Source organism: Triturus cristatus, chromosome 7 (genome assembly GCF_964204655.1).
Source record: "Triturus cristatus chromosome 7, aTriCri1.1, whole genome shotgun sequence".
NCBI lineage: Eukaryota > Metazoa > Chordata > Amphibia > Caudata > Salamandridae > Triturus > Triturus cristatus.
The window spans coordinates 863,992,405-864,018,651 of record NC_140590.1 but is presented as its reverse complement, the minus strand read 5'-3'; the positions used below and the strand labels follow the sequence as shown (position 1 = coordinate 864,018,651).

General features: G+C 48.8%; 1 protein-coding gene across 1 annotated transcript in view; it reads right to left on the bottom strand.

Annotated features, from left to right (window-relative positions):
- Nucleotides 1-1,612: 1,612 nt before the first annotated feature.
- LOC146810766 (histidine--tRNA ligase, cytoplasmic-like) overlaps nucleotides 1,613-26,247 on the bottom strand; it is a 127,742-nt gene continuing 103,107 nt past the window's right edge. Inside the window, exons 13-14 of the mRNA XM_085617799.1 lie at nucleotides 5,680-5,768; nucleotides 1,613-2,103 (exon numbers count right to left, since the gene is read on the bottom strand). Of these exons, the coding sequence (XP_085473925.1) occupies nucleotides 5,709-5,768 (60 nt within the window). The 3' untranslated portion in view covers nucleotides 1,613-2,103; nucleotides 5,680-5,708. The remainder of the gene's footprint in view (nucleotides 2,104-5,679; nucleotides 5,769-26,247) is intronic.

The window sequence follows — 26,247 nt, the reverse complement described above, 5'->3', positions numbered from 1 at the left end:
TTGCCGCAGTGGCGTCGTAAAAGTGATTCCGTGAAATCTTGTAGATTTCACTGCGTCATTTTTATGAGGCTTTCTCACGTCGGAACGCCCACCCTGCATACATTATACCTGATGCAGGTATAATGTAGAGCAGGGCTTTACAATGTGACGCATCTTCCTAGATGCGTCACGTTGTAAATATGTCGCAACATGGCGCATTGTTTATGATGCCGCTGCGTCACAGAAGTGACGCAACAGTGGCGTAAAGTCGTCGCAAGGGGCTTGTAAATCTGTCCCTATGTTTACAACTCGCATTTCTGCAGCGACAATTTAAAACAAGCATGTGCAATGCAATCGGTCTCGCATTTGTAAAAGTTAGAGCTATTGGCATTGTAAATGATCATGTTTTTTACTTATGTTTTTTTGTTTGGAGTAGGTGGCGGATATGTGGGAAATGGGCCATAGTAGAAAAGATAAGACAGATGTCAGAACTAATGAGAAGGTGGCAGGTGAAGTTGGGGAGTGGGCAGAAATGTTAACTAATGTTATAGACATGTCAAATAATAACAGAAGGCACACAATACGGGGTCCGAAACCCCACAGCAAGAGGTAACAATGTAGGTGAAAACCATATGAGCACTATGGTCCAGTGAGGAGATGGAGAGGAGTCCAAGGCAGGCCAGCCTAATTGTGAAGGGAGGGTTGCTCTCAGATGGAAAATGACGTAAGGGAGGAGTGTAAATCTGCGTTGCCCATGTAAACATTTGGTGGAGGAAATTATGCACGGTCTGTGTGCTCTGGGTGTCCTTGTGTATCATAATCTGACGTGTGAATATTTTAAAAAACACAATTGAAGATGATAAAAAACATAACAGTAAATTATACATTCTGTGGTTCATTAATTCACCATTTTCACTCCTCGTGAATCTTGCGGAGTATTCCAAATCCATCGGATCCACATACGAGGAGTAGGGTAGGTATGAAGACAGGGACCTGAGACAAACGGTGCTGTAGTGGCTGAGACGTGCATATTAATAAGTAGAGGTAGCTCTGGAATGTCAACAAGGTTGGACACAACATATAAGAAGAAGCTGCAAGCCAGTCGGACAGCAGGTTCACAACCAGGTTAGAAGAACAGGAAGAACGCTGGGCATGAAAAAAACACAAAGGTATGGGGTAATAGGGAAAAGTGAGGATTTCCCAGTACAGTACATCAGCAAATAAGGTAGGTGAAAAGGCCAGTCATAGTGGTTAGATGGGAACAAAAAAATGGCAGGGTGGTAATCTCTGCCACACGTCGTCATAGTTTACACATCTTAAAAAATTCAGAGGAGTGCAACACTGGCAGGTGAATCAATATAGTAAATCAAACAGTTGTGGATGTAAATTTCACACAATGAAATCAAGAACCACCACCCCCCACAATTCAGAAGAGTGTACGACATGCAAACAACATGACATGTGTTCCTTATTTCAGCTCATGTTTCATCAGTCCATATAGTGTTAATTTCTTTCGTCCTTTATTTCTTCTCAGCACTCTAAAGCAGCAGTATAAACACAAGGCAAGCAACCAACATGAATACATGACCTAATATGCTAACAAAAGTTAATATAAAAATATGCATGGACGAAATTCTTGACAATAGTATCTCCATATAATTTATTCAAAAATAGCCTTATTTAGAACATTCCCACGTACTGTGTACAACACAATAAATACTGGTATTTATGGAATGTGATTAAAAGTTCACACATCACACTTATGTCCAAATGCTATCTCAGTGGATCTCCAAATATTTCCTTTGTGAACAAGGGGAAGGGTATTTTCATGATCTGAAAACGTTTACCAATGAGTGAATGGACCAGAGTTCAACCCAGCGGATGATATGTGGTGTGGGCAAAAGATATGGCCACGACATCTCCTTATGCTTGTTCTCTTATTTGGGGCAATCTGTACTCCAGTCCCTCGATAGACTGAAGAAAGTAGTAGTACTGAAGAACTTTGACCCCAGCAGGCAAGTGATCTCCCAATATTTCACCAAAAGTCTTCCCTCTAGCGCTCTGGGATGTAATACTTGTAATGAGGCAGAGTCCCAATTCTATCTCATTCTTCATAAAGTGAACCTGAATAAACAGCAAAGGCAAAAAAGTATGAAACTTTTAACAAACGCAGTTTCATTCAAAATCATTAATTGCAAAAGAAAATTCAGAAAGAATACTATATGGAGAATGAAGAAGGAGAAAGAAAGTGATTGGAACGATTGCAATCTATGAATGCAGTCATCACCTCGCAGTCGGGGCACCTGAATGTGAACTATTGTGTTGAAAGGGACAATGGTTTGCACAAAATTAGACAGATTTCCTAACGAGCTGGTGGCTTTCAGATAGCCAGGCACATGACCAAATGTAGCCAAACCAAACCAGGCTTCTGTAGGTACCAGCCTGTTGAAAAGTATTAGCATTTGCCTAAAGACAAGACCACATCTCGAGATGTGCTAACTGGTACAAAAAGGAATTAAATACAAGCCCATGTTATAAACACAGTTGGTTTGGAAGTTCAAAGTTATCACACTATAATGACAAAGTCACCTCACTTTGCTACTTCTCTCCGTTATCCAGTGGAATCAGATGGGATGCACCAGCATCGACTTTCTGTTTCGATTATTTGTTGTAGCTGAAAAAGTCATTTACATACACAAGAATTTTGTGATGTATGATTTTTCCCATTTAGTCCTTTTTCTCAGCTATATACTGCTAGTATTTCGAATCAGCACACTGAGAAACCAATAACTGTTTCTCAGTGCATCGGTTTCCTTTATGATCTAAACAGGCTTCTCGAACAAGTAGCTCGTGAACTAATGAAGTAACTCTCCTGTGTGCAGCCCATCTCACTAAATCAGGAGCTTTTGCTTGATCAAATTACTATATGTGTGCTAAAATTGGAAAGTATGTATGCGACACGAAAAATATGTGTATTTTCAGAACTCACAAGCTGATGTTTGGAGAAAAATAATAGAACTTCCAAAATATATTTAAAGCTTATAGTTGAGTGATAGATTATGCAAGGCCTTGGGGAAACTTATTACTAATATTTTTTTCTTGGTGCATCGCAGCTATGGCTGTTATGTATTACCCAAGATGCACTACTGTGACCACTGCCGGTAATCTTGCATATAGTGGCCACTAATGTAATCTTGTTTGATGTGTTCACGATTACAACACTTATATCATTGGATAATTCTCATTGAATATAATTAGCTCTTGTAACAGAAAATGTTGGAGACCCCTTATCTAAAAGTTCACTGTAGTTCGTTACTTCGAAGCAGAAACTTTTTTGTTCTTTGCATGAGGAAGCTCCAGAAGGTCCTGGGCCTGAGCCTGATTCCCTTTCCAAGGACCCATGGGGCCAACCATAAACCAACGAGAGAGGCGAAGGCTCAGAGAGAGGCGATAAGTGAGGAAAGTGTAGGGAAGCTTTCAAAGGACGACTGGGAGCTGTGAGGAGCAGAGAGAAACAGATTCATTTCAGGCTGTTCTTTCTTGAAAGCCTAAGATCAGGGGCCACCAAACAAGTTTAGGAGAGGCCAGGGTTGGTTTTCAAGGAGGGAATCAATGTAAATGGACTATGCAAGAACAGCACTTTTTTTTTACTGTAACTGTTGTGGGATATTGAATGTTCTGAACTGACCACTCAGGCCCCTACGAGTTTGGTGGTGTGGGACTGCCTGCACCGCCAAACCCGTGTGAGCACCGCCCACGTGATTTTGACTTTTATCGGCACTGTCGGGTGGTTCTTTGGCGGTCCCACAGTGGTGCCTATACAAAGGCACCGCAATGGGAACACTAAAGCAGGTTCCTGAAGGGCATGGACTGTCAAGTCCATGCCCTGCAGGAACTGGGGGTGCATGACCACAGGGGGGGGGGGGGCACGCCATGTGCCTCCTACATGTATCCCCAGGCAACAATGTGTTTCCTCACCGCCACACTTTTCATGGCGTGCTCACCGCCGTGAAAAGTGAGGCGTGGAGGAAACTCGTAATATGCATGGTGGGGAGTTTGGCGGTCCATCGGACTGCCAAACTTATAAGGCACTCAGAGTTTGCACCATAAGTGTGAGACTGAAGTAACGTAGGGCCTGATTTAGATATTTGTGGATAGGTTACTCCATCAAAACAGTGACGGATATCTCTTCCGCCACACAATAAATCCCATTATATCCTATTTCAGTGGACAGGATATCCGTCACTGTTGAGACAGAGTAACCTGTCCGCCAAGATCTAAATCAGGCCCTCAGTGAGTAAAATCAGAGTACAGACATTATACTTCGGATTCTACACAGTCATACTTCTGCTGCCTGTCCTCTGGAAGATCAGGACACAGATCCCCTGGGTGTGGTTTGTTGGCCAGCGAGCACAGTTTTGTTGGGCTGCCAATAGACAGAAAAATGCTGGAAGTCTCTGCACGATGGTAAGGCAGAGACCTATAAAACTTAGTGTTTTTTAAGCTGTGGATGGGTCTGTAATTTCAACCATCATCTCTACCAAGAACTGTGTGACTCCGCGTAAAAAGATCAGGGTGGATAGATATCTTGATTGCTCCCAGGGAAAAAAGAGCACCTGAAACACAATTTTTCTGAAGCAGACTAGAGCATTTGTAACTGGTCTGATGCTGTTCTTAATTGAAACTGGGAAGTGAGTGACAGTCAACTTACATTCACTGTGAGCTGGTATCTGGAACAAGATTCTGCAGGGGAAGGTGAGGAAGTTGGTGTTAACGTAAGGGACTGAACTGACAGCTAAGAAAAATGAGGTACAGCCTACTGGCCTTGGCAGACTTGGAAAGACTAGAAAAGATTGTCTGCTATGGAGACACAGACCAGAAACACCCTAGCTTGGAAAAAGTGAATTGTGCCTGCCTACACAAGGTGACTCACTCTCAGGTCCCTCTCCTGGTTGAAGTCAAGACGCAGACTAGAGCTGGGTGTCATGCTTTGCTACTGGAGAGGGGAAAGGCTAACAGTGGCCACTTGAGAGTGGCGCACAGACACCTTTGACAGTCTATGCAGAAATGACACATGGACTTGAGCTATTATTTTACACACTACAACTTTACGACTGATCTAATTTGCTTGGGTTTGGCCTTATTAATCATAACTTACTTTCTGATTTTAGTACATTGGCCTTGGAGCTTTAATGAGTGGTTTCTCGATCCAGGTGTTGTGCTGCTTCTGCTAATTCTGAACACACGTGCTCTTAAGTAGCCTTCTGTCTCAGTTCTGCACTACTAAGGGTAAGACGAGGCTTTCTTAGAGAAACAGTGTTGACCTGACTAGGAGCTACTTTTGCATAGGGGAGAATTTGCCCCACTGAGCAACCAGCTTCCTACATTCCAGTTATCCACTAAAATCGTATTGAATACATCATCACAGACTTTCCCCCCCAATTCGTTGTAGTTTAAGACTTTGTTTACAGACACAGGACGCTGGTGATATATGATGTCCCCTTCACTTTGCGCATATCATCACGTTCACATATCTCTTTCCATAAGCAACAACTGAGAAGAACTTCAAGGGGCTTAGAAAGGCTTAGCAAAAAGTTGGGATAAGCGGCATCAAGGACCAGGTAGCTATCTTGTGGGAGAAGGCAGCACTAGGACAACATTAACGCAGAAGTGCAATAACTAAGCAAAAACATTTCTTACTAAAGTAGACCACAAACACTGGACGTTTGTCAGGACAGGTTTAATTTTTTCCTGATTTCTTCAATAAGCCTCTCCCTTGGAACATCAACCTGTGCACAAAAAATGGAAGAGAAGAACCAAGACAATTCAATGAAAATTGTACAGTCATAATTATTGTGGAGCAACAAAATAGGGATAGATGGCAGTGGGACTTAGCTGATAGCAGGTACACTATAACTTAATATCTTAGAGCACTTGATGACACAGCATTGACATCTCAATAGTGTTTTAAGCTGGAGGCTGCAGATCTCAAAGGAACTCCCGATTAAGCAATGAGCCATTTCTGAAAGACAGCACAAATGTATGTGAAATTCTATGTCAGGACCGGAGGTTTCGGATTATGCTAACAATTTATATGCTTTATTGCACAGCAGCCATTTTAAAACTGAACTTAGACCACATTTCCCAAACACCCTTGGGAAAAAATGGTCGAAAAAACAAAGAAGGCACAAACATATCCCTCAGTCTATAATGACCAATCACAGTCCAGGGACCCTCTCTTAGTCTGTCCTTGCTAACCTGCTCATCCTCTTTCTTTACTGCTCAGCAGCTGCAGATGAGGGTTTTTCCGTTTCTCTTGCCTGTTCTTGTATATACATTTGTAAGGTAGCCGCGGGACTGCTTTCCGCGTCTGCCTCTTAGATTGACGCTTCGTCCTACCTTTGCTTTCGGCTGCGTTTGTTTCGCGGCCTTAGTGAGTTGCGGCATCTCTCCTCAGGCTCGAGTTCGGCCTGGTTGGGGGAGCGCTTCAACGCGCTCCAGCTGCCCCCACGTCTCAGGATTTTCGTAGCGTGGTGTGTGCTGTGGGTGTTGAGCTCCGGTTCATTTTTCCTTGCCTTCGTGGTCCCGTGGGTCCTGTTTCGGACTTGCGCGGCTCCGCTGCCTGAAGGGCTGGTGAGAAGTGGTTCACACCCCCAACCGCCAGGGGCGCTGTCGGGTGATTCGTACGCGGTGGCTCCTCTTGCTGGCAATGGCGCGCGGAATTTTCTAGCTGCATTCCTGGCATTTCGCCCAACGTTGCCTGTCTGCCTTCACGTCCCCTGGAGACGGACGCCCTTCGCGGGTCTGTAGTGCCTGCAAGATGCTCAATTTTCGAGCCGGATTGTGTGTGTTATTACTTTTGCTTTTGGCAATCAGTCATCATTTACAGACTGAATTAGGGCCTGGAGGGACACGTCCCAGGGCTGGTCTTGTGTGTGTATTTCTCCCTGCACAAGTGTTAGAGTGTCCCGGAGGCTCTTTCAGATCCTCCTCTTTTGCATTTAGGGTTCTACCCTGTGAATTATGCTGGTCCCCAGCAGATTGATTAGTAGACTGTAGGGCGTTCCACTGGTTTTCCTTGGTTTCAATCAGTGGTTGATTTGGGAGTTGTTAACATGTCCCAGCAGGGAGATAATAATTGGGGGGGGGGGGGGGGGGGGAGGATCCCCTTGACCAATTACCATGGGATGACGATTTCCACGACGCAGTGGATTCCTCTATCTACTGCGCCGTAGAAGAGGTCATGGGCCCCATGGAGGAGCGTCTTTGCAAGAAACGAAAAGTTTCTTACCTGTCGGTGTAGTTTTGCAGCTTGAAGATCTTTCTGGATTCACTATGCTGTGCATTATTCCGCGATCTTGTGGTTGGGTCCGGATTCGTAGTCTTTTCTTTGTTTTTTTTTTTTTGTTTTTTTTTGTAGCCCAGGTGGGCGTCGACGTCCACCATTTGGTGCACCTCCCGTGACGTCGTCGTGCTTCCTGCGGAAGTCCCACCTTTGGGGCGCCATCTTCGGGTTCTTTTTTCCCTGTTTTTTTTTTTTTTTAACCCTAGGCGATTGATTAATCCTTTTGTCCATATTTCTGTACGTATCCACCTATTTGATCCTATCCATTTCACCCCCTCTTCCTCCAGCCTCATCTTCCTGGCGGAGGTGGGTGGGTTCGCTAGTGAATCCAGAAAGATCTTCAAGCTGCAAAACTACACCGACAGGTAAGAAACTTTTCGTTTTGCAGCGTGAATCTTTCTGGATTCACTATGCTGTGCATAGACTTTGTAGCGGTTTTCCTATTTTTGTGGTGGCTGGGTGGAAGATGATCGCTGGTCGTTGAAAATGTGTTGTAGCACCTTCTGTCCGACCTGTGCTTCCTTATTCATTTGAATGTCCACGCAGTAGTGCTTTGTGAACGTGTGCACAGATGCCCAAGTTGCTGCGAGACAGATGTCTTGGATGGGCGTGTTTGCCAGGAAGGCAACTGTGGCCCCCTTCTTCCTTGTGGAGTGAGCTTGTGGCCCCTCCGTTAGCTCCTGTCCAGCCTGTTTGTGACAGAATTGAATAGTGAGGGCAATCCACCTAGCGATGGTGCCCTTGGTCACTGGTCTACCCATGAAGCTGGTAGCAAAGGACACAAACAGCTGCTTCGACTTCCTGAGTTCCTTGGTTCTTTCAATGTAGTGCATCACCGCTCTTCTGGCATCGAGGGTGTGCAGGGCCTTTTCTGCGTTTGTAGTCGGGTTTTGGAAGAAACTCGGTATCTGGATACTCTGATTCATGTGAAACGCCGACACTACCTTGGGCATGAAGTGTGGGTCCGTCCTCAGGACAACCCTGTCCTTGTGAATTTGAATGTAGGGCTCCTGTAGCGTTAGTGCTTGAAGCTCGCTCACTCTGCGTAGTGAGGTTATGGCCACTAGAAAGGCAGTCTTCATCGTCAACATTTGTAGATTGGCCTTGTGAATGGGTTCAAACGGCGCCTTCATGAGCTCCGTCAGAACCACGTTTAAATTCCATGCCGGCGGCGGCAACCTTTTGCGGGGGTGCCATTCTTTTGGCTCCCTCCATGAATCTCTTCACCACCTGCGAGCTGAAGAAACTTCCACCCTTCTCACCTCTGGTGTAGGCAACGATCGCTGCTAGGTGCACCCTTAGGGAGCTCGAGCAGAGGTTACTCTTTAGAAGGTGTGTGAGGTACCTCAGCACAGTTGAGTCTCTTGTCATTCTGTTGTGCAGGCCCTTCTTCCTGCACCACACCGTGAATCTCTTCCACTTTGCGCTGTAGCACTTTCTTGTAGTAGGTTTCCTTGCCTCCCGTAGCACTCGCATAGTGCTCTGAGGTAACCTTAGGTGTGCGAACTCTAGTTCTTCAGGAGCCATGCTGCTAGGTTGAGGGTCTCTGGCTCTGGGTGCAGGACCTCCCCGTTTTGCATTGAGAGCAGGTCTTTTCTTCTCTCGAACCTGTACGGATTGCCTTGCGCCATTTCTTGAATCTGTGAGAACCATGTCTGCCTCGCCCACTGTGGGGCCACCAGGATCAGAGTCATGTTGCTGGTTCTGCACTTGTCGAGCACTCTGTGCAACAGGGGTATCGGTGGAAAGGCGTAGGCAAATGTCCTCGACCAGCTTATCCATAGGGCATTTCCCTTGGATTGCTGATCTGGTTGCCTGGACGCGAAGCTTTGGCATTTTGCATTGTGGCGTGTTGCAAAAAGGTCTATTGTGGGAGTCCCCCATCTCCGGAAGAGTTTCTCCGTTTCCTGGCCATTGAGCTCCCACTCGTGTGATGCTGAGGTCTGCCTGCTTAGCCAGTCTGCCTCCACATTGTCCTTCCCCGGTAGGTGAATTGCCAGTAGATCTATCCTGAGAGGTATGGCCCATCTCCAAATCTCCTGAGCTAGGAATGAGAGGGGAAACGACTGTGTCCCCCCTTGTTTGTTGATGTAGAACATCGCCGTGGTGTTGTCTGTCTGTACCAACACCCTCTGCCCGCACAGGTGTCTCTGGAATGCCTTCAGGGCTAGCAGTATCGTTTTCAACTCGAGGTAGTTGATGTGGCGGACCGCGTCTGCCGGAGCCCATAGACCCCTCACTCTGAGGTTGTCCATGTGCGCTCCCCATCCCATCTGCGATGCGTCCGTGGTAATGGTCACTGTTGGGCTTGGTGGTGTCAGGCTTCTCCCTGTTGTTATGTTGTCTCTGTTCCACCAAGTTATCTCCTCCTGCACTGCGTGCGTAACAACCACTAGATCCTCCCAACTTCCGTTTGCTTGTGACCATTGCTGTTGCAGCCATTCCTGGAATGGTCTCATGTGCAGGCGTACATTCGGCACCAGCTGGATACAGGACGCCATCATCCCCATCATCTTGCTCACCGCCCTCACTGTCAGAGCTCGCCCCTTCTGGTAGAGCTGCGTCTCCTTCAGTAGGGCATCTGTCCTCCTGTCGCTGGGCACTACTGTACTGTTGAGGGAGTTGATCTGTGCCCCCAGGAAAATCTTTACCTGTTCCGGTTCCAGCGATGATTTTCCCCAGTGGATGGAAAATCCCAGATTTGTGAGGGTGTCCGTTACGCGTTTTGCGTGCCTCTCGCACTTCTCGCGTGAGTTTGCCTTGACCAGCCAGTCGTCCAAGTATGGGTATACGTGTATGCCCTGCTTTCGTAGGTGTGCCGCTACCGCCGACAGGCATTTTGTAAAGACCCTTGGCGCTGATTTTAATCCGAAGGCCAGGGTTGTGAACTGGTAGTGTTCCTGTTCGATGTTGAATCTTAGAAGGCCCTTGTGCCTTCTGTTTATTGGGATGTGAAGGTAGGCATCCTTGAGGTCTATGGTGACCATGAAGTCCCCTTCTCTTATCTGTGGCAGTACCTCCTGCAGTGAAGTCATTTTGAACCTTTGCGTTCTTATGAACTTGTTTAGGTAACGGAGGTCCAGTATGGGCCTGAGGTCTCCGTCTACCTTCGGAACCACGAAGTAGTTTGAGTAGACCCCTTTGTCGCGTTCCCCGAACGGCACTGCCTCTATGGCTCCCTTTTGTAGGAGTTTCCGCGTTTCCTCTCTGAGTATTGCCAGTTCTTGGGCAGATCTCTGTCTTCCTTTCGGTTTCCTGTTTGGAGGTCTTTTCTCCAAGTCTACGCAGTATCCGTACTGCACGATGTTCCGTATCCACTTGTCTGTGGTTATGCGCCGCCACTCCTGAAGGTAGAACCTCAGCCTTCCGCCTACTGGTGACGTATGTTCGTAGGCTCTTGAAACTTCTCTTCCCCCTGATGACACTTTTCTGCGCCTCACCCTTGGGGACTTGACGAGGGTAGGCGTCTTCTTGCGTGCAGAGTCACTTCGAGGAGGGCTGATCGCCCCCTCTCCTCCTTTGGCCACGTCCGTTCCCTCTCCCGCGAAAGGACTGGCCCCGAGGTTGATATTGCCAGCTTTGCTTCTGCTGACCTTGACCGTGACCTTCGCCCTGCTGACCTTGTTGGAACGCCTGGTGCGATGTCCCTGGTTGGCTTGCACCCCTACCGTAGGGTCTCCTCGAGGGATTACCTCGTCTCATTCCCCTCAGCTGTAGGGCCCCCATGGACCTCGCTGTCTCGTTTTCCTTCTTGAGCTGGGTGAGCTTTTCGTCCACCGTTGCTCCGAACAGTGTCTCTCCGTTGAAGGGGGTGCCAAGGATGTTGTTCTGCACTTCCGCTTTGAATCCCGAGATTCGTAGCCATGCATGCCTCCTCTCTGTGACCCCTATGGCCATGAGTCTTGCTGAAGTCTCTGCCCCATCCAACGCCGTCTTTATACAGGAGTTGGCGATGTTCTTTCCTTCATCCACCAGGTGAGAGGCTCTCTGGCGGTATTCTTCGGGGGAGGTGCTTTACAAGCTCCCCCATCTCATCCCAGTGTTGGTATTGGTGTCTATTGAGGAGTGCATTCGAATTCGCCATGCGCCAGTGCATTGCGGCGTTCCTCTCGACCTTTCTGCCTGTGAGGTCGATCCTCCTGCTCTCTTTATCCGGAGGTGGGCCCGAAGTTGCTGGAACGTTGGCCCTTCTCCTGGCCGTGGAGGCTATGATGGAGTCTGCTGTGACGCTACCCTTGATGTAAGGTGGGTCCAGGGAGGAGTGCTTATATTTCTTCTCTGTCCTGGGTGTGATCGACCGGCAGGTGGCAGGCTCCTTGAAGGCTTCTCTCCCCTGGTTCATCACGCTTTGTAGCATGGGGAGGAACTGACTCCTAGTCTGGATGGGGAGCAGTGTTTCGACGAGAAAATCGGCTTTCGGCCTCTCCTCGTCGAGTTTGACGCCGAAGGCCAGTGCTGCGCTCTTCACCACCATATTGTATACCCCGATGTCGTCGGGTGGCGAAGGCCTCGAGGGGTACGTGTCCACGGGCTCCTCCGGGTTTTCGGTGTCGAGATCGTGCCATTCGACGTCGTTGCTGGTAGATGCCGCCGATTCGAAGAACGACTGTTGGTCTTCTTCCTCGGCTTCTTCCTCATAATAGGGCTCCTCCTCTTCTTCGAGATCCCTTGTCAGCCCTTCGGCGTCGAACTCCTCTTCGACCTCGACGACGTCCGCCGATGAAACTGTTGGAATCTTGAATTCCTTCATCCTGGCGTCGAACTCCTTCTTCCTTTGAAGGATGTTCTCCATTTCGGCCTCGAGCCGCCTCTTCTTTTTCTCCATTTCGGAGATACTTTCGGCGTCGACCGCGGGCCTTTTCGATGAAACTTGCGTCGACGTCGAACGTTCTTTCTGCGTCGATCGGCCCGTTTCATGGGATGATTTCGACGACCCTTGCCTTTCGGCGTCTTTCTGCACCTGGGAGTCCTTTTGTAAGGATCCGCTGGGCCTTTTGTCCGAAGTTCCCCCCTTGGACGTCGAAGTTTTCGGCGCCGGGGCTCCCTTCGTGGACTTTGACTCAGTTTTTCTCGAGTCACCCTCGTGTTGTCGAGGTACTTTTTGTTTTGCGCTCGACGATTCTCTTACCTCGTCTTCTTTTTTCTTGTCGGTCTCTACGACCGTGAAGTTTTCGGCTGTCTCGGCGACGTTGTCCTCGTCGTCTGAGGAGAGGCCCAGAGCGTAGAGCGTCGGGGGCTTCCCCTTGCCGTCCATGTTGGCGTTGGCCCTTCTCTGCCGCTCTCTCACCCTGAGTGTCTTCGGCGCGAAGGCTGAGCAGGCGTTGCAGTCGATACTCTGGTGATCGACCGGTAGGCAGAGGTTGCAGACCGGATGCTGGTCTCTCTGCGCGAACTTGTGGTGGCAGTTTGGGCAGAACTTGAATGGCGTCTTGTCCATTTCGCTCAGGGTCTCTGAGCGTGCATTCTCCAGGGCTGTCGAAGAAAAAGGCTCGCTGGTCCTCTTTCTTAGCGCTCCTGATGAAATCTGTTCAATTCCTGATGTCTTCTCTTGATTCTATCGATGAAACTCGCTTTTCTTCCTTCTTCCTCCGAGTGAATTTCTGGAGCTTCCCGATGTCGATCCAGACCCAACGGCGGAAAAAAGAATCTGAAGATGGCGCCCCAAAGGTGGGACTTCCGCAGGAAGCACGACGACGTCACGGGAGGTGCACCAAATGGTGGACGTCGACGCCCACCTGGGCTACAAAAAAAAAAAAAAAAAAAAAAAACAAAGAAAAGACTACGAATCCGGACCCAACCACAAGATCGCGGAATAATGCACAGCATAGTGAATCCAGAAAGATTCACGCTGCAAAACTAGAGCATTTCTGTGCTCAGTGGACCCCTCCTGCGCCCTCTACCCAGCAAGCGGTCCCTAGTAGCGACCCGGTTCCTGCAAAATGTCCCAGGGTGGAGTGTCGATCAGGATGCCCTTGAGCACCTGCGTGAAGCCTTCATTGTCTGCAAATATTCGCAGCCTCCTCCTGTTATCCCTTCACCCACTGCAGCGCCCACTGATCCACCCAGCCCCGCTCAGGACACGGGGAAGGATGACCATGGGGATACCGATGACGAGCCGGGACCTTCCAGGCCGTGGCGCCCCGTCACCTCACAGCCCCCCTCGGACACACAGGCTCCTTCAGGGGTTCGGATATGTTAAACCCATGAAATCTTGATGCGTCCTCGGATTGGACGCCTTGTGTTAAGGTTGCCGGTTATGTGGCCGGTAGGATCCGCACGCCACTAGTCAAGGAGGCTCGCAGTCGCCTGTGGTCTGAATGCCCTCGCCCCTCCCTTGACGGGACAGTCGCACAAACCCCTGAGCTCGACCCGAGAATGATGACTTTTCTCGCTAAATACATCAAGGATCCCAAGAAGGGGATTGGCCGTTCCTGGAGGGCATGCCAGGATAAGCTCCTGGACGCCCTCGGACCCATGACTATGATTTTAGACATGGCTGAGGATGCCAAGAATTCAGGAGCCCGGGGTCAATAGAGTGGTGCCAGAGTTGACGGGAGAGAGGGGAGAGGCGATTGTGGAACCCGAGGGGATTGTAAAGTGTTTCTCGGATTATTTCTGTAGGGTTTATGCCTCTGCGTCGGATAGGCCGACCGAGGACTCGTGTAACCTCCTCCGTGATATCGAGCTGCCCTGCCTCTCTGCTATAGATAGGGACGATTTAGATGGTGACATAACGGTCGACGAGGTGGCGGGGGCTATTCGCGAGTTAAACTCGGGTAAGGCCTCTGGACCGAACGGATTGCCGATCGACCTGTACAAGCTGTTCCCGGATAGGGTCGCCCCTCACCTGCGCGCCATGTTTTTGGAGGCGAGGGGGGGTGGGACCCTCCCGTTGGATCAGCGGCTGGCGTCGATTGTGGTCATACACAAAGAGGGTAAACCCCGCGATAAGTGCGCCTCATATCGGCCCATTTCACTTCTCAACGCTGAGCCGAAAATTCTGGCTAAACTCCTGGCGACCCGTTTGATTAGGGTACTTGGCGACTTGGTTCACCCGGATCAATCCGGCTTCATCCCGCACCGGAACACAGCGTTAAATCTTAGGCGTCTTCATGGCGTAATCGCCAGGGCGGGCACGCTGCGGGAACCGGCTATTGTGGCGTCTCTTGATGCCACGATGGCCTTTGACACGGTGGAGTGGGCATACTTGTGGGCCGTGCTGGCCAAGTTCGGCTTTGGCCGCGGTTTTGTGAGCTGGGTTAGGTTGCTGTACGAGGGGCCGTTAGCGAGTGTTGTGGTGAATGGTCGGGCGTCGACTCCGTTTCAGCTTGGGCAGGGTACTCGGCAGGGTTGCCCCTTGTCGCCTCTGTTGTTCGCCCTCGCCCTTGAGCCGCTGGCTGCGTGGATACGTTGGCACCCTGATATACGGGGCCTTCGGTGGTCGCCTGAACACGAGGACCGTATCTCGCTCTATGCCGATGATATCCTGTTATATCTTGCCTCACCTAAGAAGTCACTTATAGTGGTCTGTGACGTACTCACATCGTTCGGTAGGAACTCGGGTCTCGTGATTAATTGGGGCAAGTCGTACTTGTATGTTCTTCCTCTACGCTCTACAGAATACCTTGGACTGGGTGCCGGCTAAATACTTTCGGGAGGTCGAAGGCCTCCAAAGGACGTTGCTGTGGGATGGGCGGCCGCGAATAGCAATTGCAAAGTTGACGCTCCCATGGTATGACGGGGGCATTGTGCTCCCAGACATCCGACGGTATTATTGGGCCACACAGCTGAGCGCGATCAATCATGGGTTTTATGGCCCTGCCCTCAGCCCTGGGTATGCCATGGACAGGTGGTTGCTGCGTGGTGGTAACTACTACAGGGCGTTGTATTCGCGGTCCCTAGACTCGTCCCTCACGGGCCCCACCGGAGTGGCAGTGCGGGTGTGGAAGATGGCAACTGATTCGCTGGGCTGGAAGGATAGGCTCACCCTCGCTACCCCATTGTTTGAATCGGAGAGATTGGGAAGGCTTTGGCATACAAAAGGCTTTGATAAGTGGGACCTGATCGGCATCTCCAGGGTGGGAGATGTGCTGCATAAGGGGAGGGTGAAGTCCTTTGAGGAGTTGCGGACTGAGTATGAGCTGGGGCCCTCCGAGTATTTCAGGTATATCCAGCTGCGCCACGCCCTCCGATCAGTCCTTGTGGAGGGTGAGAAGGTGCCGGAGTCCTCTCCCTTGGAGGACCGGGTCCTTGATGGTCATATGCCCGAGAGCACGATCTCGCTCATATATAAGAAGCTGATAAACGTCCGGGCGGACATGCTTTTGGGGCTGAGGGAACAGTGGACTAGGGATGGCCTCGAGTTGGATGATGAGGACTGGCAGTCGGCTGTTTCTTCTCCTAAGGAGGTTGCGATCCCGTCGCGTCTGAGGCTGGTGCAGCTTAAAATACTGCACCGGGTGTATGTGACGGGGCCGAGGCTGGTCCACATGGGGTTCTCGGAGGACGGCCTGTGCAGGAGGGGGTGTGGTATGGTGGGCACTTTCCTGCACATCATTTGGGAATGTGGTGTCATTGTAGAATTCTGGAGGAGAGTCCATGCAGTTATGGGGGAGGTGACGGGCATTGTTGTGCAGCCGGAGGCGCGGTGTTGTCTCCTGAATATCTGGGGGCCCACCGACCTCGATGAGGCGCGGACCCAATGGGTGACTCTGGGTAACATGATCGCTAAAAGGGATATCGCGCGATTGTGGGGCTCCTCGGGACCCCCTACACTGACTGCGTGGAAAGAGAACATGGACTGGTGCATGTTTAGGGAGAAGACGGTCTATTGCTCTAGAGGTCGCCCCCGGAAGTGGCATGCCATCTGGGGGCGGTGGAATCAATACAGGGGGGAAATATGTCTTGCCCCTGATCTGGAACCTCCCGAGGAACAGCTTTCCCCCTGACCTTCTTTCCAGCACAGTCTGGATTATGAACTGTTTTGGCCTCTGCTGTCCCCCTTCTTCCTCCTTACACTATCTTGTAACTGGTAGATGAGTGGGGTCCGGCCTCCCCTGGGGGCTCTCACCATGGGCTTTTAATGTTCTTGCCTTGCTGGGGTTTGTTGTGTGTGTTTTTTGTGTTTACTTAAAATTGGACCTTTGCACTTCTCTTTGTACCATACTGGGGACGCATCACTGTGTCTAACTCTCGATGCTGCCGAACCTCCGGGCTGTCGGCTGAATAGCTGTGTCCTGGTTTTTAAATAAAGGTCTTTCAAAAAAAAAAAAAAAAAAAAAAAAAAAAAAAAAAGAATTCAGGAGCCCTGATTTCGCCTGATACCCTCTCTGGGTGGGCGCAGGGAGCGATCGTGTTTTTAGGAAACGCGAATTGTGCGCTCTCTACAGGAGTTGAAGTTGGGAGATTTGGCGGATTCGGAGGCTGGGGCGGTTGCTCAAGGAGTGTTGTTCGGAGAACTGTTCATAAAGGAATTAGGAAAGTTTGTTAATACTTTCACCTCCTTAGATAGGGCCCATTCCTCTATCAAGAAAGTATTTTCTTCACGGGGTTTCCGTGGGGCCGGGCGAGGAAGGGGCCGCTCGTCCGGCCAAGTCCCCAACTCCAACTATTCCAGGGGACAAGGCTCCAGGCAAGGGCAGTACCAAACGCAGGCACGGTACTCCAACTTTTACCCATCCCGCGGCAGACGTTCCAGGGGCATAGGTTTCCGCGGAGGCGACAACACCGCTAATACCGGTAAGTGTTTCTTCCCTATCCGTGGTGAGAGTGGGGGGGTCGCGTGGCCCGCTTTGTGTGTGGGGAGGTCACTCACGTCCTACGCTTGGGTCCTGCAGACCGTGCAAGTTTCGGATGGATTTCTGCGGCGAACCCAGACAGACCTTTCCGCCCAATCCCATTCGGTTTTCCCGGTCAGAAGAGGTCCTCATAGATTCGGAAATCTCCGCTCTCCTAGACAAAGGTGCTATTTGCCACACAGTCTTAGATCCTCTTGGGTTCCTCAGCAACATGTTCGTGGTGGACAAGACAGACGGGGGGCACCGTCCGGTTCTCAACTTGCGAGATTTCAACGAATGGCTGGTTTGCCGCCATTTCAAGATGGAGGGTATTCACCTCCTCCGAGATGTGCTCAGGCCGGCAGATTGGATGGCCCGATTGGATTTATAAGATGCATACTTAGCCATCCCTATTTTTCCTCCTCACAGGAAATTTCTACAATTCCTCTGGCAGGGTCAGGCGTACCACTTCACCATCCTTCCTTTTGGGCTAGCCTCCGCCCCCTGGTGCTTCACCAAGGTTCTCAAGCCGGTGGTGGAGTACCTCAGGGAGAGGGGCACGCGCCTCATTGTTTACTTGGACGATATGCTCCCGCTGACCCAAGATCCGGGAGCGCTTCGGGACCAGCTGCAGCAGGCCGTCACGCTGTTAGAGAACTTAGGCTTTGTCATAAATGCCAAAAAGTCCCTCTTAGTACCAGCTCAGCGTGTCACCTTTTTAGGTTTCGTGGTAGCCTCCACAAAGGCCACTCTCAGTCTTCCCTCGTGGAAGGTGGCAAAAATTTGCCACAAGCTCAGGTGGACTTTGTTCAGGGGCACGGTTCCCCTGCGGCAGATAGCACGCATCGTAGGGTTGTTGTCCGCCTCGATCCAGGCTATCTTTCCGTGGCCCCTTCACTATCGGGCCTTGCAGCGGCTCAAAGCCAAGCATCTACGAAAGGGGCTCCCTTACTCCCACCCAGTCTCCCTTTCGGGGAAGCGGTGGAAGAGATTCGTTGGTGGCTCTCCCACATGGAAGCATGGAATGGGAGAGCGATCTTTGGATCTGCCCCGGACCTGGTCATAGAGTCAGATGCAAGCAGGTTGGGCTGGGGAGCCAGGTGCGGAAACTTCTCCACAGGCGGTTTGTGGTCACCGGCGGAGCAAGAGCTTCATTTCAACTGCCTGGAGCTTTTGGCAGGTTTGAATTTTTGGCTCACCTGGCTCAACAGGGTCTCGCTTATTGGTCGATCAACACCTTCCGTTCGGCTATCTCAGCGGGGCATTCCCCAATGGATGGCAAACCGGTTGGAGAACATCCCTTCTTTGCAGGTTCTTGAGAGGTCTCCGTTTATCGCTTCCACCGGAACCCAGGTATTCTGTGCTCTGGGAAGTCAACAGAATGCTTAATCTGTTTCTTTCATGGCAGCACAACGAATTTCTTTCCCACAAGGAACTATCTGCGAAACTAGCAATGCTTCTTTGTTTGATTTCTTGCCGCAGAGTGTCGGACATTCGAGCTCTGGACATCACAGGCAGAATTTACTCTCCTTCGGGTGTTTCTTTCACTGTTAGTCGCAGAACTAAGATGCATACACGAACTATTGAGTACCCAGGGTTCCCAGACTCTCCCAAACTTTGAGTTGTGCGTTGTGTGAAGGCGTATGCGGAGATGACTGAGGAACTCCGCCCTCCTGGAGAGCTCCAGCTCTTAATTGCGCTTAAAAAGCCACACAAGGCAGTTTCATCGCCCACTATAACACGTTGGGTGCGTTGGGTTATGCAGGAGGCAGGCATTAGCCTACGACACATTGGGGCTCACTCAGCAAGAGGTGTTATGGCCTCGAAAGCCTTTTCACTGGGAGCCCGTTTAGAGGACATTATGAATGCAACAGACTGGTCCTCAGATTCAACTTTTAAAAGATTCTATTTTAAGCCGGTCATTGATATGGCCCATTTGGTGGTAAGTAAGCTTTGAAGCAGCATAATCCGAAGCCTCCGGTCCTGACATAGAATGAAAAATGTCCTAGCTAACGTAACGGAAAGTTTCAATTCTATTAAGGACTCGGAGGCGAGGATTATCCCACCGCAGATCTCCGCGAGATTCCCCTCCCCCCCCCCCCCCCCCCGTTGGGAGTAAGTATGTGCTTTTCATTTGATTTTGATTTTCTCTGCAATAGTGTGTTTGTATTTCCCTAAGGCAGTGTTTTGACGTTGATGCTTAAACCTGTTCAGGATTATGTTAGTGTGGCATGTTCTGCTAATTTTACAGTTGTTGCCTTGTATCCTCTGGTAGCTGAGATTGCTTGACCTCTCTGGGCTTAGGTCCTCATGTGTTCTTTGTTTTTTTTCCAGGAACAGATTCCGGTAAACAGGACACCTGAGATGGAAGATGGCGCTTCGTCGCAAAGAAAGAGGATGAGCAGGGCAGCAAGGACGGACTAAGAGAGGGTCCCTGGACTGTGATTGGTCATTATGGACTGAGGGATATATTTGTCCCTTCTTTGTTTTGTTTTTTTGACCATTTTTCCCCAAGGGTGTTTGGGAAATGTGGTCTAAGTAAAGTTTTAACATGGCTGCTGTGCAATAAAGAATAGAAAGTGTTAGCATAATCCTCGCCTCCGAGTCCTTAATAGAATTGAAACTTTCCGTTACGTTAGCTAGGAAATTTTTAATTCTATGGCAACTAAAAAAAGTCATTTTGTGTATATAATGGCGTGTTAATTGCGTCAAATTACATCTTGTGACATAATGATACAATGGGCCATCCACCCTCTCAACCTCGATGTGCCTAAAAAAATACCGGGGGGAACCAATAAGCTATGTGTAATATGATGTAAAGTATCTGCGTGTAAGCATATGCTCTGTATATAAAGAGAGCTGATGGGGCTTAGGGCTCTTGGTACAAGACTGGGGGCCTCATCATGAATTGCTCTGAGTGATATTCCAGAGGAAATACTGCTTGGGTAACTCACGTGGCCCAGTGATGCCAGACACAGTAAACCTGGGTCTCCTGTAAGATGAGACACAGTATTGCTGGGGGTCAATCTGTAGCCAGTGAAATTGTGGGCAGGGGCTGCAGGCAGAGGTGCAGCCCAACTCTGGCCTGTCCCCATTCTGCGAAACAGGGAAGTGGAGTAGATAACGTCCCTTATATTGACCTGCGATGTCCTTTTTGTACCGTCCGAACCCTGTCCCCAACCCTGCACTACCACGTGCTGCTATTTACCAACTAATCAAAGCAGCTGGTAAATGGCAGCAGTAAAGGGCACATTATTGGGTCTGGAATAAGGAAGGATGTGTGACAAAGGACCCAGTATTCCCCATTCCGTATGTTATTTACTATTCGGAGGTCAATAACTTGTAAAGTTAGTTAGTTGGTGAGGGGATCCCTGCTGGATTGGGAGATTCTCGACTCCTGACATTACAACATGAAATAATTGGCTACTTAGAATGTGAACTGCAGTGTTTTACACTTTCATAGGATTTATGTTAATATTAACAGTTGTTAAAGCGATCACCAGAAACATAATAAACTCTTTGCAGATGTTTTTAATAACTAACTCTTTGCGATCAATGAACTCAGACACCAAAAAGATGAAGGGCCATGTCAATTCTTCCCATATGTGAATATCTGAAACTGAAGTTTTCAGAATCTAAGGCCACTGCTCCCTCCTATAAAGGGCTGCAAGCCCAGTATGCAGTTACACTCCCAAGTCCTACCCTTAAATCTTCTAGCACCTCCTGAAAGATTTAGTGAAGACCCCAGAAATTGAAATTATTCCTTTATCAGTGACAGTTGCATTTCCTATGTAAATTTATAACATTTCCAGATGATCAAACTAAAGTATCCTTTATCTTATCCTACTTGAGGGGGAAAGCTGCCAACTGCAGTTTATCATTAATGGACATTTTTTATCCAATGTTGTATAATTTTTCTGCCTTCTGCAAACCAATGCGGAAGTTATTTGCTAGTAAATCACACATTCTTTCATAAGATAAGAAGTTATTGAATGTAAACAAGGTCATCAAGACTTAGTCAGTTATATAAGCACCTTTAAAGAGAAGAGAAAAGATCCACATTGTGCTATTAAGATTTTAAATGTAAAATAAAAGATGTGGTAGGAAAAGGTAGTCAATCCGCTCACTAAGAGTAAGAAGCGCATACATTTTGTGGTGCAGTTGGATCATTATTTGGCTGAGTGTTGCCCAGAGAAAATTAATACGGATCCTAAAGCATTGTAGTATTCCCCAGAATAGAAGATAACAGAATTACTAAGTTCCTGAGCCTTTGCAATCATGTAGAATAAAAGGTCTCTCTTTAAAGAAGAAAGAAAAGGACGACACTTGCATAATCAAGACACTTTAAAAAAGACTGTCAAAGTAACTTTAAGGTTTCTAAAAATCAAGCAGCGATAACAACATATTTAGGGAATTTATAGCGGGAGGAAAACCGGATTCCTCTGCAATGAAGGAGCCTGCCTTGTTGAAGGAAGAAGTGGAGTCTGTTCCAAAGTGAGTAGTGAATACCATGCAGTTGCTCATATGATAGTAACTATGAAAATTCATTTGGCAGATGGATGGGAAGATATTGTTTCATTAAAAATAGGTTCAGGAGTCTAAGGGAATTTTTATATTATTTCTACAAGTGGAGTCATGAAACAATCATCTTGCAAAGACTTTATTTCCTTATTAGGACACATATGGTACGGTACCTATGGTCTTTTGTATAGCTGACAATAGTATCTTCTTGGAATGAATAGCTTCTTTGGTGTTGCCCCAACAAAGGTTACACTCTTTCCTAGATCACAGATATTAGCGGGTCCTCACCCTGACTCCTGTACATACTGTCCCTCAGAAGTCAGCCCTCTCCTTAGCAATGTTCAATATATACCGGTGTCCCTTGTTTGATTTTGTTAAAGATCACCCCCTTGCCATCCAATTATATGAAGATAATACTTAATTCTACAAGAGGCTCTTTAATGACACAGACCTACATCTTCTTGTGGAGAAGATCCAGCACTCACTGAAGGAATACAATCTACAACATAATCAAGCTAATAAAGAGCTAGTAGTTTTTAGGGCCAAGAGTAGGTCAACTTTGACTACCCTGAAAATTAAAAACATCTTTGGACTAAAAAGAAAACTGACAGACTAGGTTAAAAACAATGCTTTCATTAAATTAATGAGCTTCTGCCAAACGTTTGACTAATTTCACAGAAAAATGGATAAGTGGTAGCAGGTGCAGCCGTCAATGCAAAAAAACTATGGATTTTGGCCCAAATCTCTGTACTGGGATGAATGTTTGACATTGTTCAGCATTCTGTCCATTAATTGTTCTTTTTGCAGTTGTCACCCAGAGTGGGACGGGTATCCCCAGAGTGGGTCCGTGCTCTCCATGCCACTGGACTCAAGCTAGCCTGGCTGATGAGGGGTGATACCCGGAAACCGGTCCTAGGCTGCTCATTTCCAGTCCAGGGAGGACCTGACTTGGCAGTTTGGGCTGGACTGTTCCCATGGGGAACAGGGTCAAGACTGATTTGCATATGGCTAGGTCCACACTGGAGTGGCGTGTGGAGCAAAGCAACAATGGATTAAACCCAGATCAATGTACTGGGGTGAACGTTTGCATTGTTAAGCATTCCGTCCATCATTTGTTCCTTTTGCATTAAAAACGCAAGCAGCGCGGGAAAAAAAACACTTTCTTATTTACAGCGCACACGGAGCAGTGGAGGAGATTTAGGGTGAAATAGAAAACCACCATGTAAGAGGAGGGTACGAGCAGCAGCTCAGTATTTATTTATATAAGGTTTTATATAGCGTCAACATGACCCAGGCGGGGATCAGAGCGCTTTACAGATGATCATGGGCAAAAAGAGTTAAGCCAGTGGGTCAGTAACAACAACAGTGAAAAGCAAGATACTGGAGTAAAAAGAGGAACTAAGTATTGTGACATCGCAAAAGGATATAGGGAAGCATGTATGAACAAAAACAAATATTGATGTTGAGAACAGTCATAGGTCATAGTCATAGGATCAAGTGTGAAACACATTGTAGCAGCGCCACTCAGGGCAGGGCAGTCCGTACATGAGGAGCGAAACCCGCTTGTAGAGGAACCAACAACTAATGGTACCTAGCGGGAGTAGATACATTCAGATCAGAGGGTATTCATCCATAGAGCTTTCACTTCTTTTTTGAAAGGTGCTGTTGAGAGAATCAGTCTGATTTCTGGAGGCAAGGAGTTCCAGATTCTCAGGGCAATGCCCGAAAATGCTCGATTGTAGATTTTCTTTCTTTGGAATTTTTGAGGTTTTAGCAGCAGGGTGCTGAAACTACTAGAAGATCCAGCTACCACCAGACAGTTCCAGTTTTTGAGCTAGGTACAAAGGGGTGTTATGGTGAAGGGCCTTGTGTGTCATGCAAGCAATTTTAAGATGAATCCTAGCCTCAAAAGGCAGTAATCCTCTTTCATGGCAGTTTGTTAAGGGTGCAGAGGGTCACAAGTTGGATTGCAAGTAGCTTCTGCACATACCACTTGCTGTATTAGTTTTTGCGATGGGGTGGCGTCTTCAGGGCTTAACAAGCAGCAGCGGTGTCTCATGGCATGGCGCTTGCTTTACTGATTAATGAATGCTGTGCAGAAATCGAACACAAACTCATTCCAAATGACAGGCCTGTGGTTGTGCTAGTTATGGAGTGTGCCAGTGGCAACAGTGTGCTCAAAGGAGTGGATGCGTGCATTCCTGTGTAGAGTGCATGTCTGGGGTAGTGTGCCATTGCCATGAAGAATGAGGTGTCTGTACTTCATTGATTCTCACTGATGTCATGTATATAATGGGGTGTCACCAGCTAACTCGTTGTTTCGCAGTTTTGTACAAGGGTGTGCGCTTCAGCGCAGGGCAGCCTTCCCTGAGTGCTGTACATTAAGGCAGACCTGCCAACTCACACGGTGCAACAGTGTGACACATGATATCGGCTTTCATCACATGTTCACCCCGTGAGGAGGCGATATCACACGGTGGCAGAGAAAACGAGCTGAAAACCACTGTAAACAATGGATTTCCAGCTAGTTTTCCGAGGCTTTGAACTACCGAAGTCCATTAAGGGTGTGTGAAAACACCCCAGGACATCGGCACCAGCCTTAGTAAGCTTTTTTTTTGGGGGGGGGAGGTAGGGGGTTTGGGGTCAAAAGTGCCTCTTGAGTATCTCGACACGAGCCCCCCTCCTCACACGGTGAGATTTTTGCTCAAGTTGGCAGGTCTTGTTAAGAGCTTGTAAGCTGCATGGCCCACGTTTTCGTATTAGCTGTCCCTAAAATGTTCTTGTTTTTTACGTCGAGGACTACCGGTCTGCCGAAGGCAGAACCGGAAGTCGGAGATTTAATGTTTTCTAGAGTGGCTATTTAGCCCGCCTCTCTTTTTGCTTCTCCTCCATTGGCTGGCTTCCTAAACGGAAGCCAGCCATTGAAGGAGAGAGCCGTCCCTCCAAATAGGCTCCGTCTTTTTCAGATTCGGGGGCGTGTTCCTTGCTGTTCTTTCCACTTTTTAGCCACACCCTTTTAGAACAGCAGGAACACGCCCCCGAATCCGAAAAAGTTTCGATTCTTCCATCCGCCATTTTTATGCTGTTCTCTGGCCGTGAGGATCTTCTTGCTGTTGTGCCGCTGTACTGATCCACGTTGATATTCAGTGTCATCGGGGTGCTTTCTCATCTTCACTCGGCCCCTCTCGTGTAAAATCCTCCGTGTCATTTGTACCCACGCCTTCTCGTGCTGTGCTTGTGTCCCTTTGTGTGTCCCTTTGTGTCCCTTTGTGTCCCTTTGTGCTTGGAGCGGGCAGCCATGCCATGCCATGCCCTGGCTGATGATGCGGCCTAAGGTAAAGCGGCGATGTCTTCTGGAAGCGGCGCGTGGCACGACTTGTCCAGCTGAATTAGTAATGTTAAGTGTTGTATTATTGTATTTTAAAAGCAGTCCGTCCCTGTCAGTGCAGGGACGTCTCTCCGGGACAGCAAGGGATCCTTGTGTATTCTGATGTTTGCTGTCTTCCCGCAGCATTGGGGAGCAGGGCGACGATCCTTATTTCCCGTCTCCCTGCGACCTATTCCCCACCGGCGCGGCCGACCCTTCTTGACCCCAGGTTTCAAAGCGCCATCCTGCAGGGTGTCCCCCGGTGAGGTGTCCGGGCGTTGGATGTGTCTGCGTTGGTTTCAAGGCGCTGAATGGAGCGGTTCTCAGGCGCACTGGGGCTACTGCTGTGTCCGTTCCTTTCTTCAGCATTGATGTACATTTCATCACTTCTCTCAATGGCTGGTGACGTCTCAGGATAGAGCAGCGTCTGTGTTCTTTAATTGTTGCGGGGCCCTCCGTGGCCCCTGGGACCTGGTGATCTCATAGTCCTGAGGTAGCACGCTAGCGGCCAGGCCGTCCTCGGCTTAAGTGCTTCTGGCTTTCCACGATCAATATGTTGTTGCCTGCAGCTTCTCTCATTCCGCAGAGAGCAGAACATACCTCCTCAAGGGCTGGATTAAGCACCTCTGCGGGCACCCGCAGCGCTACGCTCTGTCCACAGACCGGCCATGCCGCCCGCTTGTGAGGGTACATTCAACCTTCACCTCTCGGCCTGTGAGGGGAGTCAGCAGTTAGCCGGCGCACGCCAATCTTGCTTTAGTTGGTTTCGTGTTTTATAAATGTATGCCACAAAGCTGTGTTTAATGTGTGAATGAAAGCGGACGCTGGTGCCCTCTCCAGTGTTAACCTCGGGTGCTGCCTGCTGGATCCCTTTAAGTGCTCCTGGGTTTGGATGACTAGTGTTGGGGTAGGTTTTTAGGAACGTTGTTTGTTGGCTACAAAGCAGTGCCGCCATCTTGAATGGCTAGTAGTGCGACACTCGGTCATGAGCCTCATCAGGGTAACTTTTCTCTTGCAATTGAAGATTAAAACTCACTGTCACTGTGTTATCTGAATACGGTTCTGTGCCCCTCACAGCCAGATTGCAAACAGTGGGCGAGGTTTCAGGTGACTAAAGTCACCGCAGACCACCAGTGTCTGTCGACTGGACCTATTAGTCGTCACTGCCCTCCTTGCCCAAAAAGTGTTAATTAGTTGTGGAAATAAGGCACATCTCGGTTCAGGGGTGGGAGAGTATGTGCCCCCACTGCACCTGTTGC